The following is a 12,385-nucleotide window of genomic DNA, read 5'->3' as shown; positions in this document are numbered from 1 at the left end:
GTATTTTTGTATTTATTTTTTTTCTATCCCCTAAATCGGCAACCGGAGAGTTTTTGATTTTTTTTTAACTTGTGGGAGTTATATTATTAGTTTTAGGGTTTAATTTTTCAAACACAAATCCTAACAACACACAACATACTAAATTTTGTCAACCCTAACCCTAATAACATAACACAATAATGAAAAACACACATAATATTTTATTAAAATATAAAGTTCATCTGTGTTTTATGTGTGTTTTTCATTTAAAATATTATGTGTGTTTTTCATTATTGTGTTCTGTTATTAGGGTCAGGGTTGACAAAATTTATTATGTTGTGTGTTGTTAGGATTTGTGTTTGAAAAATTAAACCCTAAAACTAATAATATAACTTCCACAAGTTAAAAAAAATCAAAAACTCTCAGTTGCCGATTTAGGGGATAGAAAAAAAATAAAAAAACTAAAAAAGTATAAAACTCCCCCTGACGATTTAGGGGAAGTTTAAATTATTTTTTTTTAATAAAACTCCCTCCCCAGTGCCGATTTTGGGGGAGGAGAGAGAGAAAAAATACATAAAAATTTCTACAAATTTCCTGTAACAAGTGATATTTTGAACCTTTATAGAAAATTATTTTTTTCAATATTCTGTAACATTTAAGGTTTTATGTGTAAATTTAAAAAAAAATATTTATATAGTGTAATATTTATGAACTATCAGTGTACAGATTTATACATAATCATTACATCATCACCCACTCATTTGAATTACTTTTTTTTGAAGAGTCGATTATCATTAAATATAAATTGGATGATTTAATGACAGTAAAACTCATACATTATCTGTGCAATCATTACTTATATATGTTATGCACTTTTGAGAGGGTGTGGTCATTCTCGGGAAACCTTTTTAAAAAAAGAATAAAATTTAATATTACCTACATATGTCCTATAATTCATATCAGTATAATAAATATTAAAAGTGAGTTTGAGAATCATAGATGTATTTGTTTGAATTTAGTTTTCTAAAATATTAAATAAAATTGAAAAAGCAAAAAAAAAAACAATTTTGAATTTTTAGTTTTGGATGGATTGGATATCCATCCAAATGGATATATTCATTGTTTATAATGGATGAATTAAATTCATCCATTATCAATATTGTCCATTGGATTATAATTTATATCCATTTAAATTCATTACCTCTAATGGATGTATTTGGATGAATTTAATTTGGATGGATTTGGATGGTTTTGGATGGTTTGTGGATCATGGACAATTTTGCCACTTCTAGACAAAAGTAAAACAATATTTGAGTGATATTTTTTTTTAAATTGAATCATCCAATTTACTTCCCGGACTAGTTTGATTAGATCGGGTTTAACATAGTCAGATCGGAATTTTCTTAGTGCAAAGCGGTTTGTACATATTATTTTTTTAAATAAAAAATAATATCTCTCTATCCTAAACCCACTTATCACCTTTCCTCTCATAATATACGTCACTCGAGCGTAAGTTGTTGGTTCAACAAGTTTGGTTAAATTGTTACATGTTTGATGAAATGTTTGAACTAATCTGTTGTTGTCCCATTACATGTAGATGATGCATCAATGATAATTAGTTGCATATATTGTGTTATTCTTATTAATGCTATTATATTATATTATAGGATTTAAAATAACTACATAAAACACTAAGGTTGTTGGTAATGGGTTATGAACGAGAATGATGGTGTCTATTAGAGCATCAAAGGTTACACATTGTTGGGGTGAACATCTGCTGTCCCATAAAAGTGTACCACTCTATATGTTATTATTTATGATTGGTCAAAAAAATACTCTTGTTGTTGGGGTATATGTGATGTTGTTACCTTCGTGGCGGATAGGAAAGAAAGTTCGGGTTATGGATTACAATGGAGGCTATATTATCCTCGAAAAAGGATAAACTTGGTTTGGGATAAAGAGAGAAATTTTATGTTTTTTGTTTTGTTTTAAAATATCATATTTGGTAAATTAATTCTCTAGAAAACTGGCTTTCTAACATTGCTTGAAAGGATATTTTTGTTCTATACTTATGATACACAATCTAATATGATCCAATTGAAAAATGCTTTGTTAACAAATCTTTATATATATTACAAAGTTTTTAACTTGGTCAATATATATGGTTTATATGTCACATGTCTTAATATTATTTCAGAATTGAGGATATCTAATAGAATGACGAATAATGTGTTTACAAATTAAAAAGCTATTTCATTCTTGGTGCATATGCTATTTTTTCATTATTAAGTCTTGGTTTTTAGCCCATGCAATAATATTTTTTTATTGTTATTCATAAAATATTTTCATCAAATTTATTTTTATAATAAATGGATATATTGAATATAAAATGTTGACTTTTAAATAATGTATTCTTGATGATATTATTGTTAATTAAAGAAAGTTTTACTTGAGTTTAGGTTATAGTATATATATTTTTAAATTTCTACCAAGTTTTAGCATGCTTATCTTTTTTTAATTTATTTGATTCACATGTTGTATGAAAACAACATTTTTTAGAATGAATGAAAAATAATATCTTTTTAGTATTTCAAAATGAAAGTGGTGAGAAATGGAGTCTCTTATTTATTATACTATTAATACACCTGTGCATTTGCATAGTACTACATTTTTTAAATTAACTTTCTAAGTACAATTGTTAATATATCTTTCAAAGTTCAATATCCTTCATTGTAAAACTAACAAAGTTTAAACATAAACAATATCATGATGTTGGAGAGCTTGATTTTATGATCTGGAAGACCAAAAATTGTAAATGAATTTAGAAATTCATGAGTTAATATGTTGAATATTTGACCATAATTAGTATTACACATATCAATAGAATCTAAAATGTTGTATTCTTTTTCATCACTTATAATTTTACATATAGACATATATTAGTATGAATTAAAAAATATTTGCATCAATTTAATGATTGATCGAATAGAATTATAAATATTTTTATCTGAAGTTAGACTCAAAACATATACATTTATTTGATCAACAATTTCAATAGTTGATATAAATATTATCCTTATTTGTAAAAACTCTTCATTTCATTCTTTTAGTGATCTTATAGATTTGGATAAGTACTTTGAACTATGACATCAATTGAATTATCAAGATTAACAATTGTATATGTCATTAGGTAGGAAATGAAGTAGTTATAAAATTATAAATAAAAAATAAATAATATAATTCTAACTAATACAAATGTTATTATATTTTTTGTGTGACCGAGTATGTACAATTATCAATACTTTATTATAATATTTTTAAATTGTACCATTATGGTACATATCAACAAAGATGTCTTCAACCATATATCACTTGATCTGCAAGGAATGATAGATGACATATAAAATATATTAATATTGTATATGTTATAATGTAATGTATAACACATATTAGCACATAGCATATATTGACTACAATTTAATCTTATATTATAACCCATAACATGTATTGCTATTTCTTTATCACAAAAAAATAAAACTTTATTAATAATTCAGGTACCATTGTACATTACTCTTACAATAGTTTAAAGTATCAATATTGAAACTTTTACAACCACAAAAATTCTTGTTTTATAAGTAGCCATGTATTATGCTCAATAAATCATACATTATGGAATTCATTGTATCGCAAATTAATATAATCTATTATCAAACCTAAAATCAAACTCAAGAAGTGAAAGATGCATTCCGCTAAAGATCATAACTTGAAGAAGTTCTTTAACATATTGGAAAATATAAAATCTAAACTTTTAAGTTGATTGGCAGATAGAAGGACATATTAATCATTGATAAGAAGAACACAACTTCCACCGTATATTTTGTAACATCATTATTAATCTTTAGAAATAAACAAATTAGACAAAATTAATAACGAAATAAGAGTACTGATGCTTTGCATTAGACAAAATCGAATACCCATAATATGAAAATCAAATAATATAGAAGAAACTCTAACAAAAAATGGTTTCAACACTCGTTAATATATAAGAAAGTGGTAAATAATATAGACGATTAAAATGGTTTCAACACTGAAACCCTCATCTATTTGAAAAATACATGTTTTGGATCGGATCTAGAATTTTAGTATGTATGGATAAGTCTTTATGATAGCTATGATAATCTAAAAATGTTCAAAATTATATCATTTTTTCTTTTAAGATTTTTATCTGTTTCACAAATGGTCGTTGGATCCTTGTTGGGTCCTTCCGAAGAAAATCTTCTTGATGAGAGGCTAAATAATTGTTTCATTGATGACAAGACAAACCAATAGCACTACAAGTAAATAGAGAGTTGAACTCTAATGTACCGATGATTGAAGAAGAGTAACTCACATTTGAGGGAGAGATGTTGGATATTCTAAGTATGAAGATGTCCAACAGTTTGTAGAATTTAGTAGATAAAAGCATATAAGTTGAAGATCCCATATACATAATGCGTTAAAGTTTTATATCAAGATGCATGTGGTGTCAAAGTTACTTATATGTTTTTTCACTTAGCCAAGAAAAGATTATGTACACAAAATCTTTATCTCGGTTTACCCAAAATGCAAATTATGTCGAGTGTACATTACTTTCAAAATAATCATTCTATTCCATGTTATCTATCTCATTAAAGAAAAAAATTATTTCTATTTATACCCTAAAGTTTATTTTTTTCTCAAATCGCTATAAAAATGACAATTTTTATATTTGCATCTCTTTCATATAAATATTAGCTTTCCCATGTAGTAACGGAAAGCAAAATATTTTGTTATACTAAAATAGCTGATGATGAATGGAGTGATAAAGACTAAATATGTAAAACAAAAGAAAACTTTATGAGAATCAACCATAGTAATAACAATGGGAGTCAATTTGATGGTTAAAGTGAAAGAGTCTAAGGAATTGTGTGAATGAAGTTGTGAGTTCAATCTTACCCATAGTAAATTTAAAAATAAAATAAAAAAAGGGAGTTATACGTTGATCTGATGGTTGAGAGTTCGAGTTTCATCTACAACAAATATTAACATACTAGCATTTCTCGATAAAAAACTATACTAATAAAGAAATATACTTATATGTGTTTGATATTGTAAGTAGCCAATCCAAAATCCTAATAAAAAAATGAAAATTGTGTTAGGCAATAAACAAATAACATAAAATCTTGTCAAATATATATGATATGAATTAACAATATAATAAATCAAGAGAGTAAAGAACACTACATGAGCAAGGTCAATATGAAATAAATGAAATGGAATCTAAACCATATGGAAATGGTTCTTATCTTCTTCATTTGGCTCATCTTTTACTCTCCTTGTAAGTGTTTTTGGAGTCTACCTTACATAACTAGTGAGATTGGATTTTGGAATCTTTTTATCTTAAGAGATTATAGATAAATATTATATCTACCATGCAAATAACATCATTAAGACTCTGTGGCCCAATGGATAAGGCGCTGGTCTACGGAACCAGAGATTCTGGGTTCGATCCCCAGCAGAGTCGTTTTTCTGTTTCATTAATCATTTGGGTTTTCTCTGCCACTTTAAAACAAAACTATTGTTAACATTTTTTTGGTACATCGGAAACACGAAAAAAAGCTAGAGTAAGGAAGAAAGATCCATCTCTCTAAGGCTTGAGTCGCCTATGGAGGGATAAAGTTTCAAATCTACAAGCTATCTTGATCGGGTTGTCTAATCCTTGACATAAAATCTCCTAACTTATCGCTGAGAGCACATTTACTATCCTACTTTTTGTACCACTCTATGTATCGTCATCTCTGATTGGTTGAAAAAAATTATTCAAGTTAAAATTGCAATTATTAAATATTTTTCTGGTCAATCATATCTTCTGATACATGGAGTGTCACAAAGAAGTGAAACAACAAATGTGTATCCCTTATCGCCCTAGCACATGTTAAATCTACACATGGCAGTGTTCCCTTAACAAACGACGAATGTTATTAACTAGATGAGAGATATGGTGAATACGAATATGCGAGTTCTTAGATATGAGCAATATGGTATGGTTGACCTAGAAAAAAGAGTTTGTTGTTGTAATATATAAGGTTTTGTAGCATGCCATGACAAAAATAACACATTTGATTGAGTACTTTCTTCAATGAATTGTTAAAAAAATGACTTATATTTTATCATCATAATCATCATTTTCAAACATTTACAACATCAACATTGACCAACACAATTATGGATAATGACTTTTGATTCTTATATTTAATATTAATAAATGAGAATAAAGTATCTCCTGATATAAAGATATAAGTGAGATTATGATATGTGTCTTATTTCATCATTTTCTATAAAAATATTTCGAAAACTAAACAAAATAGCACACATATCATATTTTTACTGCTTAGAGAAGATAAATTATTTACTGATATAAGGAGATACATTATTCTCTTAATAAATTGGAGACTCACATTAAGCTATTTCACACAACTACCATTATCTAACTGAAAAATGATAGATTGCACAAAAATAAATAATGTTGCTGGATGCTTCATTTTGCTTAATTAATCAACCCAAGATTTTATATAAAATGGCTTTAATTGATTTCTCATGTAATTACACTTATGCCACAACATTGGCAAATAAAACTTGTTGTCATAAGACATAGAAATGCTGTCATTAATACTATGTTTGGGTGTTTGGAGAAGGGTGCAATGAAATGAAATATAGTGGAATGTAAAGAGAACAAAAGGGTATATAGAAGGGTCTCAATTTCACAGGTTTCATCACAGTTTGGAGGAAGAATTTGAGGTTTCAGGGGAATGGTTCTCAACATAGCATTGAGATGAGAGTCACAAGGTGGTCAGATAGAGAGTTTAAGGAGGTTGAGAGTTCGAGATAAACTTAGAACAAATACTAATATATTAACATTTACCGATAAATAAAACATAGCATTGAGATACCAAACTAGTTGCAATTTAGAACAAATAGTGCACTTCCATGCTTTGTCACTGTCGCCGATAGTGTCCCACGCGTCGATAATGTCCCATGCGTTGTTGATATGTCATCTCCGCTCAGAACTTCACTGGCCTCACAGGAATTGAAGTCTCTGCCAGGAAGAACCTTAGCGAGGTCTGATATCTGCGCCGATATCACATTTTCCTGTTCGCTGAGATTGAAGAAAGCAACATAAACTTCTCCTGCATAAGACATGACACAAAGGAGTCACAATAATAATAACTTCACAGAATTCTTTGTTGTAGCATGCTAGTTCATACTCAATTGAGAGAGACACAGATCAAAAGCAACAAATATACACAAAATGTAGTTTAGTGATATGGATTGTAATTAGTTAGGGGAGTTAGTGTTAGTTGGTTAGTGAGTGCGCTGTATAACTAGGCCATCGTAATTAGGATTAAGTGACAATTACGGTGAAATGTGGAATCATCCGGAGGCTTTCTCCCTTAACTTCAGGAGGGAGGTTATATCAATTGGTGCTTTCATTGAGAGGCGGATAAAGGCCTGCCTATGAATTAAAGTATAGTATCGAATACTGGTAGATGAGGGTAACGCAAAGGAGAGTAACTACCACTAGTAGGTGTCAATAGAGTGAAATTGGCATTAACGTTGACTCTCATAAAGGTGATAATACTATGAGCGCCATATTGAGTAAATAAAGAAGCTCAAAGTTGGTACTTAGGCCATAGGTCTCTCTCACTTGATGACGAGAAGAGTCCAATCCGAAAGTCTAATTCATTAGACTGTCGAGTCTTGTGCCTTAAGTATCACATTGACCTTCCTTATTTACTTAATGTGTGAATCATAACATTTTATTTGCTGGACAACTCTATAGATAACTACTACAACAACCGAGTCTTTTTAGTGAGGCGGGCTTAAGAAAATAAGAGAACTCTCAAAGATTTGTCTATGAAAGTTGTTTGGTAGCAACAGACCTTTCCTTCCTGTTGCGATCCATGATCGAAAACCACCAACATTAATAGTATCTGCATGAATGACCAACTTCATTATTTATGATAACTAAATACAAAGTAAAAAAAAACAAAATAACCTCAATAAGTTGCATGGATCCTAATCATTCTAGAAAATGGTGAATATTTATAAATTTCACCTTTAGTAGCCTCAATTGTTGCACATTGGCCAGAATAACTATTCACCAGGGTCCCATTAGAGTTCAGCTGCCACATCTGTGAAAGATTGCACAAATCCATAAATATCAATAAATGAAAATCAAAGTTTATCGATACAGAAGAATTAGCCAGAGGCATACGATACTCGCCCTTATGCTCACTAAGGAGTAGTCCAAAAAAAGCTACATGTCACTCTTGCAAAGATAAAATAAGGACCATGATATACCTGATTTGAATCCCATCTGCAGGGAGAAAATGAACCTCTCCTAGATTCTTCAGAAGTAAGCTTTCGTCTTGGAGAAGCGTCCAAGCAAAATTTATCTTTATCTGTCGCAACTAAATGATGTTCTGCTCGATGATTCTTTCGAAACATACTCTCCTGATGTCTGTATCAACATCAAAATAACAATTTTTGTTTACAACATCACAAATTACTCAAATCTAAAAGGCAAATGGAAAAGACATCGAGAAAGTGAAAGCATGATTACAATGTGAAGCGGATTTCTCTCTTGTGTACACAAAAAGGGTCAAGATTCTTGTTTCCTAAACTCCTTTTCCAACAAACTCTTTCACCATATTGGTCAATATTATCACTACTCCAACCACTCGCCTTTGACTCCGCGCAGCTAGTGAAACTTAATGAATGTGTATACGTTGTTTTCATTTCTTCATTGGATCTTCTCATCGGCGACCAAAGAGGATCTTCACTCTTCAAGCTTGTGATATAAGGAAACTGCCCATGCAGCAAATGTGATGAAATACTGATTTAACAAATTTATTACACCCGGAATGAAAAAAGTTAAATCGCTCACATGCCTCCGTATTATTTGAGCTAAAAGAATTAATCTCCAGAAGGGTTGGATTCGTGATAAGATCGTACGTCGTATTATCAATTTTCCGCACATCTCCCCCATACATAAGTGGAGACTTTACCATTGACCACAAAGTCATCTGCGAGATAAGAATACAATTCATTCAGTGTCTATTCATAATGCATGTACACATTAATATTAATTCATGAGTACATGGAAAAAACAACTCAGTTGTGCTTTTATTTATAGTACCTGTGTTGTTTTCTCTACTATATTGAGTTTAGTATTCCTGTGTGGACCTTGATTTGAACCTACAAAAAAAGGAGAAAAATCAGTTTCGAGATCCGTGTTATGATGCATCTAAATTGAAACAGATTGCAGCAATTATCTATGATGTAAGATTGTAAACGTCTTTGGATTTTTCCAATAAAAAAGAATCTGCGTACCGGTAATGTCCTAATTTTAAAAGAATAAATGTATCAAATGCTTCACACTGCCAGAAGATTTTGGTATCACACAAACAGGTATTTATATAAAATAATAGAAGAGAAACAGATAATGAATAAATGAAGTAATTGGGTCTATAAATACTTAAAAATGTGAGGACGATATTCATAGCGAAAAGAGAAAGGAAGCAACCGAGCCTTATTACCAGGATCGGTTAGCCATCCGAATGGTAGCATGTCCAAATCAGGCCAGGAATTCCCCTTTAAACCTTTTGCTCCTATCATATTAGCAGCTGCAAAATCCCTGATTCAGAATGAAATGAACTAAATTTATATAATATAGTGATGAAAGGCCTTAACAAATATCTTCAACTAAAGCGGAACAATTTAATCACCTTGATACATCAAAATGAGCTTTGACATCTCCCCAGTTATCCCAGTCATCTCCTGTTATACGATACAGGTTGACCAGTCCACTGACTTCTTCGGCCATAGCCGGTGTCACGCTGGTTCCAGGAGACAAAGAATATACAATTGGGCGATCAAACTCCCGGAGAAGCTGGAATGCCATGTCATAAGGTAAATATGCCAAATATTATTAGTGTTCATATGAGAAAGGGTGGGGTGGATAGAGCAAGAGGGAGAGCGGGAACTGCAAATTACCTCTGATACATAGGTTATTTCATTTAGATCGAAGTCATCGCCAAATACACAGTCATGTTTCACTGCAAGGATGTAGAAAATCTGTCAAAATTCGGACAACTGCTTGGATATGATCGAACAAATTAGAAATCGATTCAATGTAGTTATCATTATTCCTTTAATATTTTCTTCAGGTATATAATACCAACTCAATGTAACGAAGTCAAACAATAATCCGATGTACCGAAAAGAAAAGGAAAAATGCTTTACTTATTCAGACTAAGGAGAAGTTATTCATGACATGAATATGTTGTGATAGAGTGTAATGAACAGAGTAGTTCAATTACCAAAATCAACACCCCATGCAGCATACTGCACATAAAGGGATCTCAGAAAGGCTTTCCCGGCTCCCAAGTTTGTATTTACGCTCATAAAACCGTCAGGCATCCATGCACAAGCCCTTTCTGGGATTGCTATATCTTTCGCATGCCAAACTCGACCAAATTCTTGATAAGTACCACCCTAAAATAATTAAGAGGAAACGTTCATAGGTCAACAAGTAACTTTTATGTTTAGAATATCCCAAATCTTGCTTATAAAGTTTTTTATGTTTAGAATTTAGAAAATGTATTGCACAATGCACCCGATATAAATTTATAACCATTTTCTTCCGAAAAATGATAAGTATGAGAAATAATCATGCTATAGCAGAAATACAACACAATACTACAATACCTTTGTTATATCTAGGATTGGGGTGTTTGCATTGAAAGCTTGTGTGCTTATCCCTCTCATAACATGAATACCAAACTTTAAACCCAAGCTATGTACTTTATCAGCTACTTCGGCGAACCCTTTACCATCTTCGGAAGAAGGCCACCTCCCTGGGTCTGGAACCATCCTTCCCCATTCATCAATCACATCGTATCCGAGCGAATAATGAGATGCACCCGGAACTTTCATTCTATACCATAGGTAATCCACCACAACATACTGCAAGTATATTGAGTGAAAGATATCATTCTATATCTAATGAAAGTACTAATAACAGCTATAACCTGCGTTTTCTTCGAGTATCTGTACCTCGTATCCGTGATCTTGGAGTTTCTGAGAAACTATTTCAGCACTCTGCAAGAATTCTTCTTCAGATATTATCCAACTAAATGAATCATATGAATTCCAACCTCTTGGTGGAATAGTAGCTTGTTGTAGATTGTTACTCTTAGATGCATTTTGAGATGACACACTGAAATTACACAGATTTTGGAGTTATCTCTACTTATTTTTCTAACATCTCACAAATAACAAAAGAATAATAAGGTACCAAAGATTTAAGCACCCCTAGGTAGCTCGTGATTCTTTTGCGAACTGGTTCCTTTGAGGAACGAACCGGATTTTTACGAAAAGAAAAATAATTGGTAATGTATACTCACTTAGATGAATTGCAACAAACAAGAAAGAATTTTATCCTTGGTATTTCTCCTATGGTGAAACAAAAGTTGATTCAAACCTACAAGTAGCAGCACTAGAAATGATTATGCAGGGAGCTATAGAAACCCTACTCAATATACTCTTAGCGTAAGTATATTTGACAGGTAACGTACCCGAATGAAAGAGAACCACATATTAGGTGACTATATTTTGGACAAAATTGAAACACATTAGCCAATTAAGGAAACATATTGTTCAATTAGGATTCAGATTTTGGTCTATACACATTACTTTCTCACTTTACATTCAAGCTCATTATATATTAGCTTAATCCAACTATAAACTGTATTCAAAGCAGATTTTATGATCATGTATTCATCATCAAATAGACAAAAAAAATACTATACTTAAAAAATATACAAAAGCAACTCAGAAAATTACCCTTTAGAAAAACACCGAAGAATTTTATATATATTGGATTGAATTGTCTAAATTAAGTAGAAAGATGGAGAGTGCAAAATAAGGAGACATGGAAGTGAAACATAGAATTGTGTAAATGATAGAAAATGGTAATATACCTTTGAAAACAGTGACAGAGGAGAAGACATAGAGATAAACAGAAACACTTCATGGTTGAAGATCATAAGACTTTTCTTACAATCACTTCAATCCAATTAAATACTAAATACTAATTTTTTTTTGTTACCACACTTACTTTTTTGAATAAATAACTAATTTTTTTTGAGTTTTTGTTTATCCTTCCCAATAATTATTGTTTTTCGGAATCAAATATTTGATATTTTGATCATATTAAAATCTAGCAAGACAGTAGACCTGCACTTTATTGTTACTAAATACTAATCCTAATCAATCTCAATTATTTTAGTTTATTAATTAATAATTATTGTGATGTTGTACAGAG

At 30.8% G+C, this 12,385-nt stretch overlaps 1 protein-coding gene and 1 non-coding gene across 2 annotated transcripts; one reads left to right on the top strand and one right to left on the bottom strand.

Annotated features, from left to right (window-relative positions):
• Positions 5,449-5,521, top strand: TRNAR-ACG. Its single transcript has one exon. It is a non-coding gene; the product is annotated as a tRNA-Arg (tRNA).
• On the bottom strand, positions 6,620-12,156 carry LOC109344161. The gene is made up of 14 exons (XM_019582803.1): positions 12,042-12,156; positions 11,116-11,278; positions 10,768-11,025; positions 10,380-10,554; positions 10,054-10,115; positions 9,786-9,949; positions 9,597-9,694; positions 9,197-9,255; positions 8,949-9,083; positions 8,621-8,865; positions 8,359-8,518; positions 8,114-8,189; positions 7,938-7,988; positions 6,620-7,184 (listed from the first exon to the last, which is right to left on the bottom strand). Exons 1-14 carry the CDS (start codon positions 12,092-12,094, stop codon positions 6,952-6,954), a joined length of 1,932 nt encoding a protein of 643 aa, XP_019438348.1. The 5' UTR covers positions 12,095-12,156; the 3' UTR covers positions 6,620-6,951.

This window comes from Lupinus angustifolius, chromosome LG03 (assembly GCF_001865875.1).
Source record: "Lupinus angustifolius cultivar Tanjil chromosome LG03, LupAngTanjil_v1.0, whole genome shotgun sequence".
Lineage (NCBI taxonomy): Eukaryota > Viridiplantae > Streptophyta > Magnoliopsida > Fabales > Fabaceae > Lupinus > Lupinus angustifolius.
This window is presented reverse-complemented; position numbering and strand designations above follow the sequence as displayed.